At 39.5% G+C, this 19,169-nt stretch overlaps 1 protein-coding gene across 6 annotated transcripts; it reads right to left on the minus strand.

Moving 5' to 3' along the window:
* Positions 1 to 1,710: 1,710 nt before the first annotated feature.
* HMGN4 (high mobility group nucleosomal binding domain 4) lies at positions 1,711 to 17,751 on the minus strand. Of its 6 annotated transcripts, XM_036882852.2 has the most exons (4): positions 17,566 to 17,736; positions 6,176 to 6,221; positions 5,919 to 6,023; positions 1,711 to 3,525 (listed from the first exon to the last, which is right to left on the minus strand). In XM_036882852.2, the coding sequence occupies exon 4, from the start codon at positions 3,455 to 3,457 to the stop codon at positions 3,185 to 3,187; it is 273 nt and encodes a 90-aa protein (XP_036738747.1). In that variant the 5' UTR covers positions 3,458 to 3,525; positions 5,919 to 6,023; positions 6,176 to 6,221; positions 17,566 to 17,736; the 3' UTR covers positions 1,711 to 3,184. The 6 variants fall into 6 exon arrangements, with proteins under 6 accessions (XP_036738747.1, XP_036738918.1, XP_036738829.1 ...); XM_036883023.2 differs by lacking the exon at positions 5,919 to 6,023 and having other exon boundaries at positions 17,566 to 17,751; XM_036882934.2 differs by lacking the exon at positions 6,176 to 6,221.
* Between the last annotated feature and the right edge of the window lie 1,418 nt (positions 17,752 to 19,169).

Consider the following 19,169-nt stretch of genomic DNA (forward strand, 5'->3'; position numbering starts at 1 on the left):
CAGAAACAATACCCCTTCTAGCTTTATGTTGCTGAAGATAGATTGACATTCTAGATTCCATAGGCCAACTTTATCCATGGAATTTATTGTCCTTTCATTACTTCCTTTATTGGAAATTACAACTGTTTATCTTGTAGAATATTATTACTTGTTATGATTATTTCCTAATGGCACCTTCGGAAATTCCTTATACTCAGAAACACCAAATTATTTTTTGGGGTGGATTACATTAGATCTAAAGCAGTGATTTTTTTTCAACAATTAAGCTTCTAGGCTCTGGAGTTATAGATTTGAGTCTGATTCTTGATTGTGCTCACTGTATGGCCTCAGGGTAAATTATTTAATCTCTGCCTCAGTTTCACCAAATGTAAAGTAAAATGGGGATAGTAAGATTCAACTCACAGGGTCACAGAAATAAAATTATGCATGTACATCAGTGGCAGACAGCATCTGGCAAACAATAAGTACTAAATAAGAAATCTAGTATTGCAAAAAAACAATTTGGTTATGCATTTATTTTTTTGATTCAACAAATAATTTTTTTGGTATCTACTATGCACCACATTAAGCTCTTAACATCTTTGCAAATGTTATTTTACTAAAACTAAAAGCCCTTTCCCCATTCCTTGCTTGACCAACTCCTTCTTTCATTTTGCCACTTAGGTGTCAAAATGCCCCAGGAAATCTCACGCTCTGGCATCAGGGTTAGGGTATCCAGCAGTATTACCATAACACTAAGCACACTACTGTGTGGTGCCTTTCTTACATTTGACTTTGGACTCTGAAAATAGGGAATGTTTACGTTTGATCCTGATCTGTTGTTTGACAAAGAGAAGGCAAACAACAGATACTTGTTGTTTACCAAATAAAATGGGTGGGAATAGTTGGTAGAGGAAGGATGGTAATACAGTATGATAAATGAGAATTTCCACCAACTCAGTTATGACAGCCACTTAACTGGTATCCCTCCTTCAGTTCTTCCCCTTACAGCCTACTACCCATGTATCAGCCATATACACACATACAAACTTAGGTTGTCGTTTCTCTGTTCAAAACTCTAATAGTATCCCATTAAAGAAAAATTACAACCTGGCGGGTCTTCCAATTTCTGGCCCCTGGCTATTTCTTCAATCATACTACCACTCTTCCTCACTCTCACTCCAATTCAGCCACTTTGACCTCCTTGTTCTTCCTCAGCATGCAAAACACATTTTCACCTCATCTCTGCATTTTGCTATTGCCTCTGCTGGAAAGTCTTCTCTTCATATTTACATCTTTTGTTATTTTATTTTGTTAAGTGCTGTGCTCAAATGTCATCTAATCAGAGAGGACTTCCCTACTTAAGGCCCCTAGTCATATAAATTTCTGTCTACCCCTCCTTCCAAACAACAGAATATAAGCTTGGTGAAAACAAAGACCTTGTTTGGTTTACTGCTGTACTCCTAGCACTTGGACAATGCCTAGCCTGAGAAAAAGGAAAAAAGTGTAAGGACTGAAAAAATGAAATTGTTTGCATATACAGAATATATAGTTATTTATACAAAAAAACCCAAAGAATATACAGCTATATAGGAATTAATGCAAGTTTAGCAAGATTACTGGATAAAAAAATCAACTTTAGCTAAAAACAGAAAATGTAGTAACTAAAACTACACATAAAATAGCATCAAAAAGTATAAAGTCCATAGGAAATATTAACAAAAGAAGACATTTATGGAGAAATTATAAAACTTTATTGAAAGGCATTTTAAAAGCTTAAATAAATGGAGAACTATACGATGTTTATGGATTAGAAGTCTCAATATTGTAATTTATAAATTTAATACAGATCCAATAAAAATTCCAACATTTGTTTGATTTAGAACTTGTCAATCTAATTCTAAAAGTTGTATGGAAGAGTAAATCAAGGCGTATAGACAAGAATAGCCAAGTATATAAGAATGTAAGCGTTTTTAAGAATAGTCAAGATACTCCCAAGGAAGAAAAATTTGGTGGTGATATTGGAGGATGAGATGGGATTTGTCCTGAGGTATAAAGACCTTTTTCTAACGTTTTACTACTCAGGACTGTGCAGTACTGCCACAAGGTTAGACCAACTGACCAGTGAGTCAGAAACAGAAACCATCCACAGACTATCCCCCAACCCCTAACACATACATAGAAGCTTGATTTATGAAAGACCCAGTGTTACAGATTAGTGGGGAAAGGATGAACATTTCAGAAAATGGTGCTGGGACATTATGTGGAAAAAATATTAGATTGAGCTTCTGTATCATATTGTTCACAAAAATCAGTTCAGGAGTGCTCACTTCAGCAGCACATACACTGAAAATCATTTCAGGAAAGACTAAAAACAAATGTGAAGACAAAACTATAAAACTCTCACAAGACATAAAGAGTATCTTTATGACTTTGGGAAGGAAATAATGACCCCTTCAGCAAGCCAACTTGTATCCAGCTTTAAAAGATACTTTTCAAAAACAGATGCTTCTAGTAGCATGGGTAACAATCCATAACATTTTACAACTTACAAATTCCCCTTTCCAAAAAGTCAAGTCTTCTGCTGCTGCTTTGAGCAGGAAAAGTTTTCAGAAGGGAAGGATATTTCACATGAGACATATAAAAGCTTTTCACTGGTCAACTCTGACATGGAGGAAAGGAATTAAACACTACAGGCTAATCAATTGGATGATCCACAAGCTACAAACAGGAATCTTCGCTCTTTTGAGCAACACCGCCTTGGTGTTATCAACGGAAGGACGAGGTGTTACCCAACACAGCTGATTTTAGGGGTGCTGAAGCCACATCACAACTCTTGATTTCAGGAACTATATGCTGATGGCATCAGGAAAGGAGAAGACATGAAATTTTGCTTCTCCATACTGTAAGGCTTTCTCTGAGCCAAAGTGGCTGATGTGTGAATTTCAGAGAATCTCTCCTGGTAACCAAGAATAATCTTCATAAATGAGGATAGAAAATCCTATTTTCTCTCATTTCAATCCAGGTTCTGAGACATTCTGTTAGTGGTATTTGTACTTTCCACAAAAGAAAACAACAAAGTGTCCTGTATGCTGACAACGTAAGTTAAAAAAAAAAAATCTACATTTTTATAAAACTTGATTAAAAAAAAACTATTTCAAACAGTAGAGTCACTAGAAGTACAGAGCTATCAAAAAAGTATACTTCACTTGGCATCCCCAGTGCCTTCTGCCTTCTGTGACTGGGCTGTGGAGGCATCCTGGTTCTTTGCAGGGTTGCTCCCATCCTTACCATTATCTGCTTTCCCCTTTCTCCTTTTGGGGAGCTTTTCTCCCTTCTTTGCAGGAGCCTTCTTAGGCTTGGGCTCTGGTTTTGGAGGGGCAGGTTTAGCAGACAACCTTGCTGATCTCCTCTGTGGCTCATCCTTCACCTTCACTTTGTCACCTTTAGTGTCTCCTTTTGCCTTTCTCTTGGGCATGGTAGCAGCAGTGCTTGGCAGATGGCTTTGCCAGTCCAGGGGATTCTTCTGTCTTGCTCACTCTGCTCCTAGAAAGTTTTTTTTAAAATAAGACACAAAAAGTATAAACCATTAAGGAAAAAACTGACAAATTTAACTACATTATAATTCAAATATGACTATATTAAAATTAACAATTTGTGTAAATAAAAAAGCATGAAAAAAAGTAAAAATTAAGTTGCAAGCTGGGCAAAGATATTCATAACACATATAATTGGCAAAGGAATAGAATCCAGAATATATAAAGAATACCTACAGATCCGCAAGAAAAAGACAAAATGAAAATTTAAAAACAACGGGCAAGAAAGTGTTAGCAAGTACCTCTCAGGAGAAGCAAGAATGGTGAATAAACACATAAAAATACACTCAGCCTCAGTAATATCGGATATGTATACTAAAATCATAGGAGATAACATTTCACATCCATCAAATTGGTGAAAACTAAACTGACAATATCAGAGGCTCAGCAGATGTGGAACAATTAAAACACAAACTGCTGGGGTGTGTGTTTAGGTGTGCATACACTGGTATATTTACTTTGGAAAACAATGTGGCATTATCTAAAGCAATTTCACTTTTAAGTGTTTACCTAGAGGATTTCTTGGAGGTGTGCACAGGAAATCCCTCCAAGAATGTTTATAGCAACTTAAAAAACTGAAAACTGTCCAATGTCCTTTAATATTAGAATAGATAAATATATTTTGGTAATATCTATGCAAGGGATTACTATTCAGCAGCAGAAATGAATAACTATAGCTACATGCAAAAATATGGATAAATCTCAAGAATATAATGTTGAACAAAAACAGGAGGCTGCAAAATATGAAAAGTATAGATCTATTTATAAGTGTAAACTAAATAACAACACTTAGGCTACAAGCATGTAGTAACACTAAAAAAAGCAAGGGATAAATATAAAAATCAGGACAATAGTACCTCAGAGGGGGTTAAGAAAGGGATAATAGTTGGGAGAGGTCATGGGGTAAGGGGGTGGGAGGTGACATTCTCTTCCTTGAACTGGGGGAAGGAGGAGGGCTACTGCTAATATACCATTGTTCTCTATACTTTACAAAAATAAATTTTATGCATCTGCTCAAGAATAAAAACTACTTACAAAAGGTAAGTAGGTCAGAGCACAGATTCAGGGCAATATAGAATAGAAAGTGATTTATTTTGAGTTTGAGTAATTAGGATCTGGGCGTATGGCTGGCATTCACAAGTACTGTGTGACTTTTTTAAAGCTTTAGGCCAAAATTAGCTACTCATACCTTCTGTCCCACCCTTTAAATGTTTCCTGGGTAATTCTGTAACCCTATGCTCTCTCACATCCCATAACATTTTCAGAAAAAAGAATCATTACCTTGTTTTCAAATTTCTCCAGTTTTGTTTTCTTTTTGCTGGACTTCACTACCTAGACATAGTGGGCAAACATGGTTCTTGAGCAAACTTAACATTTTTTTATTATGTTCCTTGGAAAAGCAAACACTTGTAAATGGTGCTAAAACATCAAATTATCTATTTTTCTCCCCATTTTCTCACTATGAGCAGAATATCTGGTAATTTTTAATTTTTCCTTCCTTCTTGAGGCACAGAGGGAGAAATTAGAGTCAATATAAAGAAAAGGGAAGAAAAAAAGTGGGAGTTCTCCTTAAATAATTTCTTTATTTATAGTGCCTAAATTATTATTTCCCTTAGTACCTTCTAAGAAATTTTGGGAACAGGCATTAAAATTGAGAGGAGAAACAGTTTTATTCTTATAGTGAAAAATAATTCACTGGAAACCAATGTGAAATAAATTGGACCCTTCTTTTCCTTTACTGTGCTCTCCCCTTGCCTTTAAATATTCTAAATTACCGAGGGGCCAAGTCCCTGTTGCCACAGAGACAAACAGCAAGCAGTTCTACTGATCTAGCTAGACCAAACAGCTCTCTCCCAGGGGATCTCCCCTAGATAGATGAATTCACACCTAATTATAGCCCCCTTTCTCTCTCTCCCAAATGTACCACTAAAGAAATATTTGAACAATTCTTAGAGAATGAAAGTTTTTTAAAAATCCAAATTTAGACATAAAGAAAAATAGGTCAACTTCGGGTATGATAATGGTGTGCCAAGAAAGGAACAGGTAGGAAAAGACAACTGTTCTTACAATCAAGGAACATGTTGACAGAAATTTTATGGTATGAAAATTGGTATGGTCTAATGTTAGGGTGACTTAGTTTGTGCCTATTGCCCTAGTATAATTATTAATAGTGCTGTCTCTCACTCTCAAAAGTGTGTCAACTTGGACAGTAAGTGATAAGGTCATCCTAAATAATCTGTATATATTCTTAGAGGTCTTTTTGTTACCAGAGAAAGAGAGAGGAAACCAAAGGGTGAGCTTTTGTTCCAGGATACACTTCCCTAAAGAATGGACACTCCATACCATTCTCCTTCCATCTCATTCCAAAATTGTGTTTCTTAGCCCATGTCCTGGTGTGGGAATGCTCACAGTCTGTTTCCTGGGCTCAGTCTTCTTCATGTTAGATCCCTTGCAGTCCATCCCAAGCAGGGGGCCATGATCGCCACATGTCAAAGGCCGAAACACAGTAGGTGACAATAAAGATAAACTCCAGGAAAACAGGCTACTGGCTGGATGTTGTATCTGAGTACATCAATATGGATTAGTTCTTTAAAACTCACCTTTAGGAAGCTTATCAGGAGACCAGGTGGCTGACTCTCCACAGACCTTACAAATGTAGGAGATATACACAAATAATGAAAAAGGGACAATGGGGTAAAAGGTCATTTCATTTCCAGGAAGGCCAAGAAGGGTTGGGGAGGGAGGTCCTCTTACTATACAGTGTTACTAAATTATTCAAGTTTGAGCACAGGGGACTTTTTTATGCTACTGTAATGGTGAATACACAACATGCATTTGGCAAAACCCACGGAACTACACAACACAAAGAGTGAACCCTATGGACTTTAGTTAATAACAATGTATAGATATTGGCTCATCAACTGTATTGGCTCTAACAATGTACCACACTAACACAAGTTGTTAATAGGAGGAGCTGTACTTTCTGCTCAATTTTTCTATAAGCCTAAAACTGCTAAAAAAAATAAAAGGTCTACTAATATAAAACAAACAACATATTTTAAGTATATAAAAAGAAATAATTGGTTAGGTAATAAATATAGAAGTCATAGGATTATAAATATCCCATCATGAATTATTATTAATTGGTAGATAAATCTCATAAGTAACTTTATAACTTTGGGAATAGAGATAGACTTCAAATGGCCTCACCAAGGCAAGAAATCATCAAGACAGGTGATTTTCCCAAGATATGGCAAAAATTTTTATAGTTTAAGGAATCTAACAACTCTTAACAAGGACAAAATTATATTAACAGAAAACAAAACTCACAAGTTAGTGAAAGTTTTGAATTACTTATCTTCATATTGCAAAGAACTGGACTGGAATTCTTGTGAAAGTTCTCAATTTAATTCTTCATTTAATCAGACTGCTTGTTTTATAATGTATAAAAGGTCTCTCCCTCAGCAGCATTAGGGGAGAGGAAGTATTTGCTCCATCCTTTTCTTAAAATCCTTTTGTTACTTATAAACACTTCTATTTCTTCACTAGAAAAAGACATCTGAAGTTCAAATTAACTGGCAGAAACAGCTTTAAGAAAAAAAGACTACTAGTGAAATAAAAAGCAAATACTGTATTTCTTTTGCAATAGAAATATGCAAATGATGAGTAAAAAGAGGAGATGTAGGTGTGCTAAAATCTGGGATTTACTTACGGGAATTTACCAGTTGGTGTCAATAATGTACATACTACAATGATCTGGGTCCCCTCCAAATTCATAGGTTTAAGTCCTAAACCCAAGTACCTCAGACTGTGACTGCATTTGGAGATAGGGCCTTTAAAAAGGTAATTAAAAAGTAAAATGAGGACATATGGGTGGGTCCTAATCCAATAGGACAGATGTCCTTACTAGAAGAGAGGATTAGGACACAGACAACATGATCGGATGGAGGAACATATAAGGATGCAGCAAGATGGTGGCTGACTGCAAGCCAAGGAGAAAGTCCTGAGAAGAAACCAAACCTGTTGACACCTTGATGTTGGATGTCCAGCCTCTGGAACTGTGAGAAAATAAATTTCCATTGTTTAAGATATGCAGTCTGCTATTTTGTTATGGCAGCTGTAGAAGACCTTATACAAGAGGGAAGAGTGTAAAGATCTTAGTGACTTATGACAGAGCTTGGATTAATTTTGAGGTTTTGCCCAGCTCTAAAAATGATTTTTCCATGTTTTTCTCTTTCATTATGAGTTTGTCTCCAATGTCTATGGAACAAATCCCACCTCATCCAATATACACCACCACCACATTCCCAGCAAACATAGCCAAGGCACATTCTTGCAGCGTTCTTTTGCTTTCTTTACTGTTACTGAACTGAGTTTCTGGGAGAGAGTTCTAACTTGGGTTCCAGTCTCAATCCCATCCCAAAGCCAGAGAGCCATTCGCTTCTCTCTGTATCTTACTTATGGTAAGATAGTGCCTTGGAGTTGGAGGCAAGGCCTGGAAAAAGGTTACTAACACCAAGCTTAGGAAAGAGAGAATAAAGGATATAATAATAAATAAAGGATCATATGCAAGACATAGTATGCCACAGTAGCAAGAGGTCAGATAGTGCCAGTTAATCTCCAGGCCCTATTTGTTCTCTACCTTCCAAAAGAAATACAAGTCAAGGCAGGCAGCCTGAGCTTCTATTTGAGGTTAAATGAGGGATAGTGGCAGAGAGAGGAATGATAGGTAGGGTGAGAAATGGAAGAATGTTTAAAAGGGCAGTGCCGTAGCTACATTTTGCCAGAATGCACCTGGTTGGAAGAGAAGGACAGAACCATAGGCTTCCAAAGAGTCTCCCATCTGTAACAGACTGGCTTGGCGCATGTTCAGACACCCCGCTAAAGTACTCTTGCAAACTGGCATAAAAAATGGAGAGGACAAGGAGGCGGAGCCAAGATGGCGGCATGAGTAGAGCAGCAGAAATCTCCTCCCAAAACCACATATATTTTTGAAAATACAACAAAGACAACTCTTCCTAAAAGAGAAACCAGAAGACACAGGACAACATCCAGACCACATCCACACCTGCGAGAACCCAGTGCTTCACGAAGGGGGTAAGATACAAGCCCCGGCCTGTCAGGACCCGAGCGCCCCACACCCCAGCTCTGGGTGTGAGGAGAGGAGTCGGAGCGGGGAGGGAGAGGGAGCACAGGACTGGTAAATAGCTAGCCCTAGCCATCCGCACCAGGCGCAGACACAGTGCATGCGTGGGGTCCTGGATACTAGGGAAACAGGACAGTAAGACCTGTGAGCAGGTCCCTGCAGCCGGCGCCCTGGGAACAAAGAAAAGCGAGTGCTTTTTGTAAGTCTTAAAGGGACAGTGACCCCACCGCCGGACGGAAGTCCTGGGATACTTAGTCCAGCAGCAGGGAACTCCGGGCACCCTAAACTCCTGGATAGCAGGGCAGCTCAGAGGCCCTCACAGAGATAAACAGCCTCCCAGCCGTTCCCCCTCCAACGCGGCTTCACCATATCGGAGCAGCAGCCCAAGGCAGGCCATGCCCACAGCAACAGTGGAGATAAACTCCATAGCAGCAGGGCAAGAATCAGAAGCCCTGTCTGCATGCAGCTGCCCAGCACAAGCCACTAGAGGTCGCTGTTCTCCCAGGAGAGGAAGTCCACAAACCAACAAGAAGGGAAGTTCTTCCAGCTGTCACTCATGCCAGCTCTGCAAACTATCTCTATCACCATGAAAAGGCAAAATTTGAAGCAGACAAAGATTACAGAGACAACACCTGAGAAGGAGACAGACCTAACCAGTCTTCCTGAAAAAGAATTCAAAATAAAAATCATCAACATGCTGATGGAGATGCAGAGAAATATACAAGAGTTAAGAGATGAGGTCCGGAGGGAGATTACAGACGTCTGGAGGGAGATTACAGACGTCCAGAAGGAGATTACGGAAGTGAAACAAACTCTCGAAGGATTTATAAGCACAATGGATAAGATGCAAAAGGCCATTGATGGAACAGAAACCAGAGAACAGGAAAGCATAGAAGCTGACACATAGAGAGATAAAAGGATCTCCAGGAATGAAACAATATTAAGAGAACTGTGTGACCAATCCAAAAGGAACAATATCTGCATTATAGGGGTACCAGAAGAAGAAGAGAAAGAAAAGGGGGTAGGAAGTGTATTTGAAGAAATAATTGCTGAAAACTTCCCCAAACTGGGGAAGGAAATAATCAATCAGACCACGAAAGTGCACAGAACCCCCAACAGAAGGGACCCAAGGAGGACACTACCAAGACACATAATAATTAAAATGACAAAGATCAAGGACAAGGACAGAGTTTTTAAGGCAGCTAGAGAGAGGAAAAAGGTCACCTACAAAGGAAAACCCATCAGGCTATCATCAGACTTCCCAACAGAAATATTACAGGCCAGAAGAGAATGGCATGATATATTTAATGCAATGAAACAGAAGGGCCTTGAACCAAGGATACTGTATCCAGCATGATTATCATTTAAATATGAAGGAGGGATTAAACAATTCCCAGACAAGCAAAAATTTCAGGGAATTTGCCTCCCACAAACCACCTCTACAGGGTATTCTAGACGGACTATTCTAGACGGGAGCACTCCTAAGACTAAACAGATGTCACCAGAGAAAATAAAATCACAGCAAAGAAAGCAGACCAACCAAATACTAACTAAAGGCAAAAAATAAAATCAACTACCCACTAAAAGCAGTAAAAGGAAACACGAAAGAGCACAGAATAGAACAACCAACATATAAAGAATGGAGGAGGAGGAATAAGAAGGGAGAGAAGAAAAGAATCTCCAGACAGTGTATATAACAGCTCAATAAGCAAGCTAAGTTAGGCAGTAAGATACTAAAGAAGCTAACCTCGAACCTTTGGTAACCACGAATCTAAAGCCTGCAATGACAATAAGTACATATCTTTCAATAGTCACCCTAAATGTAAATGGAGTGAATGCACCAATCAAAAGACACAGAGTAATAGAATGGGTAAAAAAGCAAGACCCATCTATATGCTGCTTACAAGAAACTCACCTCAAACCCAAAGACATGCACAGACTAAAAGTCAAGGGATAGAAAAACATATTTCAGGCAAACAACAGAGAGAAGAAAGCAGGGGTTGCAGGACTAGTATCAGACAAAACAGACTTCAAAACAAAGAAAGTAACAAAAGATAAAGAAGGACATTAGATAATGATACAGGGCTCAGTCCAACAAGAGGATATAACCATTATAAATATATATGCACCCAACACAGGAGCACCAGCATATGTGAAACAAATACTAACAGAACTAAAGGGGGAAATAGAATGCAATGCATTCATTTTAGGAGACTTCAAAACACCATTCACTCCAAAGGACAGATACACCAGACAGAAAATAAGTAAGGACACAGAGGCACTGAACAACACACTAGAACAGATGGACCTAATAGACATCTATAGAACTCTACACCCAGAAGCAAGAGGGTATACATTCTTCTCAAGTGCACATGGAACATTCTCCAGAATAGACCACATACTAGGTAACAAAAAGAGCCTCAGTAAATTCCAAAAGATTGAAATTCTATCAACCAACTTTTCAGACCACAAAGGTATAAAACTAGAAATAAATTCTACAAAGAAAAAAAAAAGACTCACAAACACATGGAGGCTTAACAACATACTCCTAAAAAAATCAATGGATCAATGAACAAATTAAAATAGAGACCAAGGAATATATGGAAACAAATGACAACAACAACACAAAACCCCAACTTCTGTGAGAGGCAGTGAAAGCAGTCTTAAGAGGAAAGTATATAGCAATCCAGGCACACTTAAAGAAGGATGAACAATCCCAAATGAATAGTCTAACATCACAATTATCGAAACTGGAAAAAGAAGAACAAATGAGGCCTAAAGTCAGCAGAAGGAGAGACATAATAAAGATCAAAGAAATAAACAAAATTGAGAAGAATAAAACAATAGAAAAAATCAATGAAACCAAGAGCTGGTTCTTCGAGAAAATAAACAAAATAGATAAGCCTCTAGCCAAACTTATTAAGAGAAAAAGAGAATCAACACACATCAACAGAATCAGAAATGAGAATGGAAAAATCACGACAGACTCCACAGAAATACAAAGAATTATTAAAGATTACTATGAAAACCTATATGCTAACAAGCTGGAAAACCTAAAAGAAATCGACAACTTCCTAGAAAAATACAACCTTTCAAGACTGACCAAGGAAGAAACAGAAAATCTAAACAAACCAATTATGAGCAAAGAAATTGAAACGGTAATCAAAAAACTACCCCAGAACAAAACCCCCGGGCCAGATGGATTTACATCAGAATTTTATCAGACATACAAAGAAGACATAATACCCATTTTCCTTAAAGTTTTCTAAAAAATAGAAGAGGAGGGAATACTTCTAAACTCATTCTATGAAAACAACATCACCCTAATATCAAAACCAGGCAAAGAGCCCACCAAAAAAGAAAATTACAGACCAATATCCCTGATGAATGTAGATGCAAAAATACTCAGTGAACTATTAGCAAACCGAATTAAAAAATATATCAAAAGGATCATACACCATGACCAAGTGGGATTCATCCCACGGATGCAAGGATGGTACAACTTTCGAAAATCCATCAACATCATCCACCACATCAACAAAAAGAAGGACAAAAACCACGATCATCTCCATAGATGCTGAAAAAGCATTTGACAAAATTCAACATCCATTCATGATAAAAACTATCAGCAAAATGGGTATAGAGGGCAAGTACCTCAACATAATAAAGGTCATATATGATAAACCCACAGCCAACATCATACTGAACAGTGAGAAGCTGAAAGCTTTTCCTCTGAGTTTGGGAACAAGACAGGGATGCCCACTCTCCCCACCGTTATTTAACATAGGACTGGAGGTCCTAGCCACAGCAATTAGACAAAACAAAGAAATACAAGGAATCCAGATTGGTAAAGAAGAAGTTAAACTGTCACTATTTGCAGATGACATGATATTGTACATAAAAAACCCTGAAGACTCCACTCCAAAACTACTAGAACAGATATCAGAACACAGCAAAGTTGCAGGATACAAAATTAACACACAGAAATCTGTGGCTTTCCTATACAATAACAATGAACCAATAGAAAGAGAAATCAGGAAAACAAGTCCAGTCACAATTGCATCAAAAAGAATAAAATACTTAGGAATAAACCTAACCAAAGAAGTGAAAGACCTATACCCTGAAAACTACAAGAAACTCTTAAGAGAAATTAAAGGGGACATTAACAAATGGAAACTCATCCCATGCTCCTGGCTAGGAAGAATTAATATAGTCAAAATGGCCATCCTGCCCAAAGCAATATACAGATTCGATGCAATCCCTATCAAATTACCAACAACATTCTTCAACGAACTGGAACAAATAGTTCAAAAATTCATATGGAACCACCAAAGTCCCCAAATAGCCAAAGCAATCCTGAGAAAAGAAGAATAAAGTGGGGGGGGGGATCTCACTCCCCAACTTCAAGCTCTACTACAAAGCCATAGTAATCAAGACAATTTGTACTGGCACAAGAACAGAGCCACAGACCAGTGGAACAGATTACAGACTCCAGACATTAACCCAAACATATATGGTCAATTAATATTTGATAAAGGAGCCATGGACATGCAATGGGGAAATGACAGTCTCTTCTACAGATGGTGCTGGCAAAACTGGACAGCTACATATAAGAGAATGAAACTGGACCATTGTCTAACCCCACACACAAAAGTAAATTTGAAATGGATCAAAGACCTGAATGTAAGTCATGAAACCATAAAACTCTTAGAAAAAAACATAGGCAAAAATCTCTTAGACATAAACATGAGTGACCTCTTCTTGAACATATCTCCCCAGGCAACGAAAACAAAAGCAAAAATGAACAAGTGGGACTATATTAAGCTGAAAAGCTTCTGTACAACAAAAGACACCATCAATAGAACAAAAAGGTACCCCACAGTATGGGAGAATATATTTGTAAATGACAGATCCGATAAAGGCTTGACATCCAAAATATATAAAGAGCTCACACACCTCAACAAACAAAAAACAAATAATCCAATTAAAAAATGGGCAGAGGAACTGGACAGTTCTCCAAAAAAGAAATTCAGATGGCCAACAGACACATGAAAAGATGCTCCACATCGCTAGTTATCAGAGAAATGCAAATTAAAACCACAATGAGATACCACCTCACACCAGTAAGGATGGCTACCATCCAAAAGACAAACAACAACAAATGTTGGCGAGGTTGTGGAGAAAGGGGAACCCACCTACACTGCTGGTGGGAATGTAAATTAGTTCAACCATTGTGGAAAACAGTATGGAGTTTCCTCAAAATGCTCAAAATAGACTTACCATTTGACCCAGGAATTCCACTCCTAGGAATTTACCCTAAGAATGCAGCACTCCAGTTTGAAAAAGACATCTGCACCCCTATGTTTATTGCAGCACTATTTACAATAGCCAAGAATTGGAAGCAACCTAAGTGTCCATCAGTAGATGAATGGATAAAGAAGATGTGGTACATATACACAATGGAATATTATTCAGCCATAAGAAGAAAAGAAATCCTACCATTTGCAACAACATGGATGGAGCTAGAGGGTATTATGCTCAGTGAAATAAGCCAAGTGGAGAAAGACAAATACCAAATGATTTCACTCATCTGTGGAGTAAAAGAACAAAGGAAAAACTGAAGGAACAAAACAGCAGCAGAGTCACAGAACCCAAGAATGGACTAACAGGTACCAAAGGGAAAGGGACTGGGGAGGATGGGTGGGTATGGAGGGATAAGGTGGGGGGAGAAGAAAGGGGGTATTATGATTAGCATGCATAATGTGGGGGGTGGGAGAAATGGGAGGGCTGTGTAACACAGAGAAGACAAGTAGTGATTCTACAACATTTTGCTGTGCTGATGGACAGTGACTGTAATGGGGTTTGTGGAGGGGACTTGGTGTAGGGGAGAGCCTAGTAAACATAATATTCTTCATGTAATTGTAGATTAATGATAACAAAAAAAAGAGAAAGAAAAAGGGGATTATGCCGATAGGATAAAACTAACTGCAAATTAATGATTAATGCATGCTTTACATATCCTTAATTTTGATCTTTTAAAGGGTGTCAGATGATCAGCTATGGTAGTACATTTTTCTGATAATATTCCTTTCTTTTTTTTTTAAAAAAAAAAAGCAGTTCCTGTGTGTTGATCTCCAATAGGTTCTTCACAATGGTATAAAGGTCATATAAAAGTGTAGGCAAAGGGTTTGTTTGTGTTTATACAGCGGATCAAAGCCTAATTTGGCTACCCAGAAAACGAATTAAGATATGATATGAAGAACTTCCAACATCAACATCCTCTGGAAGAGTCATTCCAGAAGATGATCATCAAAAAACTTCAACAAAGTTCCTGGTGCTGTTGCAGTTGTAGCTGCATTCATCCCACCAGTTCCTGGACTTGCCATTGGAATGAAGAAGGAGATATCTAAGCTGGCCTGTGCGTACAGTAAAACAACAAATTTGACTGGATCTATTCTGTCGGAACTCAACCAAGAATTAGAAGTGCAAGTTGCAGTGCTCCAAAGTCGTGTGACTATAAACTGTCTACTGTTAAAAGAACATATGGGATGTGAACAGTTCCCAGAAATGTGTTGTTTTAATTTGTCTGATTTTTCTCAAACTATTCAAATTGTTAGACAATATCCATCATATCATTGATAAGTTTTCACAAATGCCTAGGGTACCTAACTGGTTTTCTTGGTTTCACTGGATATGGCTGGTAATTGTAGGTCTGCTTCTGTTATGTAGCTGTATTCCTATTATGTTAATGTGTGTATGCAATTTAATTAGTAGTTTGTTAAAACCTATACATGCTTATGTTACTCTACAAGAAGATATGTCAAAGAAATAATCAATCTTCCCATGTTTTCTTCTGTCTGCTACTTCTATAGCTTTTCTTCTTCCTTCCTAATCACAACCCTTTAGTAGAATTCGTGCCTCATATCGAAAATTACCGAGTATCATAATTCTTCCAAGTGGTAACGATACCTCAAGACAAATGCTGGGCATAGAAGCCACAGGGCATAAATCTGCAAAGAAGTAAAAAGCTAACCTTTTCAAAGAATATTGCTTCTCTCTCACTTACCAACTTTACATTTCCCTGTATGGCCCCGGAAGATGACTGGCTAGCCAGAGACGGGTAAGATTCCTCAAGGGAGGAATAACCTAAGACAGCACAGTCGCAGGGGGGCCATCAGGTGAGAAATTGGGGATCAACAGAGGTGAGGCTTAGAACCTCACCCCCCGTTTTGAGAGAAATCTTCTGCATCCGTGGATGTTTTGTTGCCCTTGTCTAGGTTGGATTAATAGTCTATAGGCACAGACCTGATCATCTACATTTACCCTCTTACAGCACTAAATTATGTTTTCTACCTTTATCTTGCATCTACCTACCACTTCAGCATTTTATTTAAAAATAATAATAATAAGGGAGAAATGTGGGATTCACATATAAATCAAGTATAAAAATCAAACGAATAATCATATCTGACTTGTTTATAGTACATGATGCGTGATCAAAACTGAAAGTTTCTGTGATATGACTGCCCTTGCACTGTTCACCATGTAAGAACTTATTCACTATGTAAGAACTTGTTCACCATGTAAGAACTTGTTCGTTATGCTTCAGAAGATTGGAGACTGTTGAGAATTAGGCTTGGGGTTGATTAATGATTGTACATTGACTCCCCTATACAGAATTTTATTGTTGTTAACAACCATTTGATCAATAAATATGGGAGATGCCCTCTCAAAAAAAAAAAAAAAAGAGAAATGGAGAGGACAAATCTACCTCACCACCTGGGCTCCAGAGACCCTTGTTTCCTTGCAGCACACCACATTAACTGGGTTGTATTTCTGAGTGGTTCAGAGGGGATTTTAAATGAAAATGTTTTAGACAAATTTCTATTAAGCACATGTCCAAGCTTATTATGTTGCTAACAAGGGAACCAATACCAGGGGCTTTGGGAGGTATAAAAATGGAGTAATAGGTCTGGGAAAGTGTATAAGTGTACTGTACAAGTGGCCTGTTTAAAAAAAAAAAAAGCAACACAAAAAAGCTCATTAGGTAAGAACTGCCTTTTCCTTTCTTATGGCCATAAAAAACAACCTATTCATATCAATCATTTGAAGGAACCTGGGGCAATGCGATCTGAACGACCAGGCTTGGCTAACTCTTAAAAATAGTAATAGTAACAGTAATACATCCAAGAAGGAAATCCTGAGGTTACTAGGTGGAATATCAAGACTTCTTTCCCAGGAGGGCATTTGATCGATCCAATTTACAAGTGTCAGACAGAGGTCGGAGATCAAACACCAGGGTGCAAATCCTGATTTTTAAACAGGTGCTTCCAGCTTCAAGGCAATACTCAGAATACACAGCCGGTCCATTTCTTAATTTTGTGATTTTTTTTTTCTTTTTGACGTAGAAAGTAGGAGGCCAAAGCGGAGGTCTTACCGCTCTTCGGTGGTAGGGTTAAGTAGGGATTTCCCAAAGGTGAAGCCCCGTAAGCGGTAGAGACCCGGAGTTCGAGGCCAGGCCAGCCCAACCCTCCCGCCAAGACCTCTTCCGGGCCACAGCTCTGGGGCTCAATCCTTTCCAATCCCCTTTTTCTATCCTACAGTCTCCGAGAAGGGCTTGCTACCTGTGACCCTACCTCCCGGATTCCGCCTTTTCCAGAGATTCACACTCGGAGCCCAGAAGGGATGCTGCAGTTACTCTGGATACTGGCAGGCAAAGTGGGGTCAGGGACCGAGGTCCCAAATCACGAGGAAGGCCAGATTGCAGGAGGCTCCCAAGTATGTGGAGGGAAGCCGGACTGCTCCCGTTTCGGAGACGCACACTAGCGCCACCGAGGTACTTACCGTAATCTCGCGGCCTTCCTAAAGGCACGGGGCTACCAGCTGCGGCCCTGGCCGCGCGGGGGCCCTCGGCTGGGGCAGGGCCGGCGCGGACCGCGGGATACCACCGAGACGCGCGGAGCCCGATGCTGCCTGGAACAGGAAGGCCGACGACGGCGAGGATGCGCTTCCGGGGCTGAGGACGTCGGGCCGCCTAGCCCTGCAGCCAAGGAGAGCCTAGTTCTTGCCTCGCGATACTTGTGTCAGCCTGCCAGGCCGTCGGACTCCGCGCCCTTCTTAAGCAGTAATGGCTCGGCACCACGATACCTGGCGACCAAGACAAGAAGAAAAAGCGGGGAACGTATTTGTGAAGTCGTGAAATTAAAAAAAGAAAAAAAATTAAGCAACTCTTGAGGAATTTGTTTAATAATAGGAAAACACCTTGTTTTACCCGGCCCTGAACCGAGAACGTATCGCGTGGGAGTCAAACGTGATAACCACTACACTACAAGAACGCAGTAAAAATCCTGCTTCTGGAGAGAGGAGTTCTCCCTGTGGAACATGCTCCGCCTCTCGCCCCATCGCAGCGAAAGTCCGGTGTTTCATGTACTTAAGCGTTTGTGTACCGCTCTGGAGTGCACAGCTCTGAGACCAAATCCTTAATTATTTATTCTGGAAATTACCGGATAGAAGGAAAAAGAGTGACTTTAAGTTTTATGAATGACCTTTCACCATTACTTCTCAATCTGAATTTCTGGATTTTAATTTCTTTTCATTTGCTTAATAGGTTACATCAAAATTCCTTCAGCAGGGATGGACTGGACAGACGAGGCGTGACACGGGGACAGAGTACATTTCTCTAGCTACGCTTTGGTTAGCGTCACCGCATGGCCAGATGCGACGTTTGCTCCGCAAAGGAGTGATGACACCGTGTGTAGCGGAGGCAGCTTTCCGTTCCTGACACACATCTAAATAAATTTATCGCACAGGAATTTTCTAATTCCATCGTGTTAGGAATCAGTTGTCCGCAGAGGAGAGTACTGAAACTACCACGGACTTACCGAGCCAGCCAAGACTCGAAGCAGGACTTTTCTGATCCGTAATTAGACACATTACCCTTTGCGCCACTGACCCCAATACGTAAGCAGTCTAACGGTATGTCTTAATCAGAAGTCGTAACTTTCAAGACTTCAGCACAGGCCCTGGTGCAGGCTTCGGGTCTGCGCTGAATTCTTCAAAGTTACGTTTTCCTGGCTAGTCCAGGCTCGCAGCGAGTGGACTGTCCGGTGGCCACTCCTGCCCGCGTCCCAGTGTCCGTGCTCCTTTCTCGGTCTGTCTGTGCGGAAAAAATGGCGCTGGGAGGCAAGGCCCGGCATCCTCTCTGCAGCATATCACCTCTCCATTCAAGCATTCATTCAACCAGTGTTACCTCTCAAGGCTCTGGAAATACAACCGCGATGTGGTCCCTGCGCTCAAGAAGTCGTGGGCATAGAGGAGACGATAATAAAGCACTAAATCAGTAAAATAATGGCGATAAGCCCTTGGATTTTTTTATTTAATGGGAAAGAATAGGAAAGCCCAGCAGGGAGGGTGATGAAAGAGCAATGCGAATATCAGGGAATAGAGGA

Source organism: Manis pentadactyla, chromosome 16 (genome assembly GCF_030020395.1).
Source record: "Manis pentadactyla isolate mManPen7 chromosome 16, mManPen7.hap1, whole genome shotgun sequence".
In the NCBI taxonomy this organism is placed as follows: Eukaryota; Metazoa; Chordata; class Mammalia; order Pholidota; family Manidae; genus Manis; species Manis pentadactyla.

Excerpts from the sequence above, each read along its gene's own strand:
- HMGN4 (XM_036883023.2), bottom strand. The coding sequence starts at position 3,457 with ATGCCCAAGAGAAAGGCAAAAGGAGACACTAAAGGTGACAAAGTGAAG.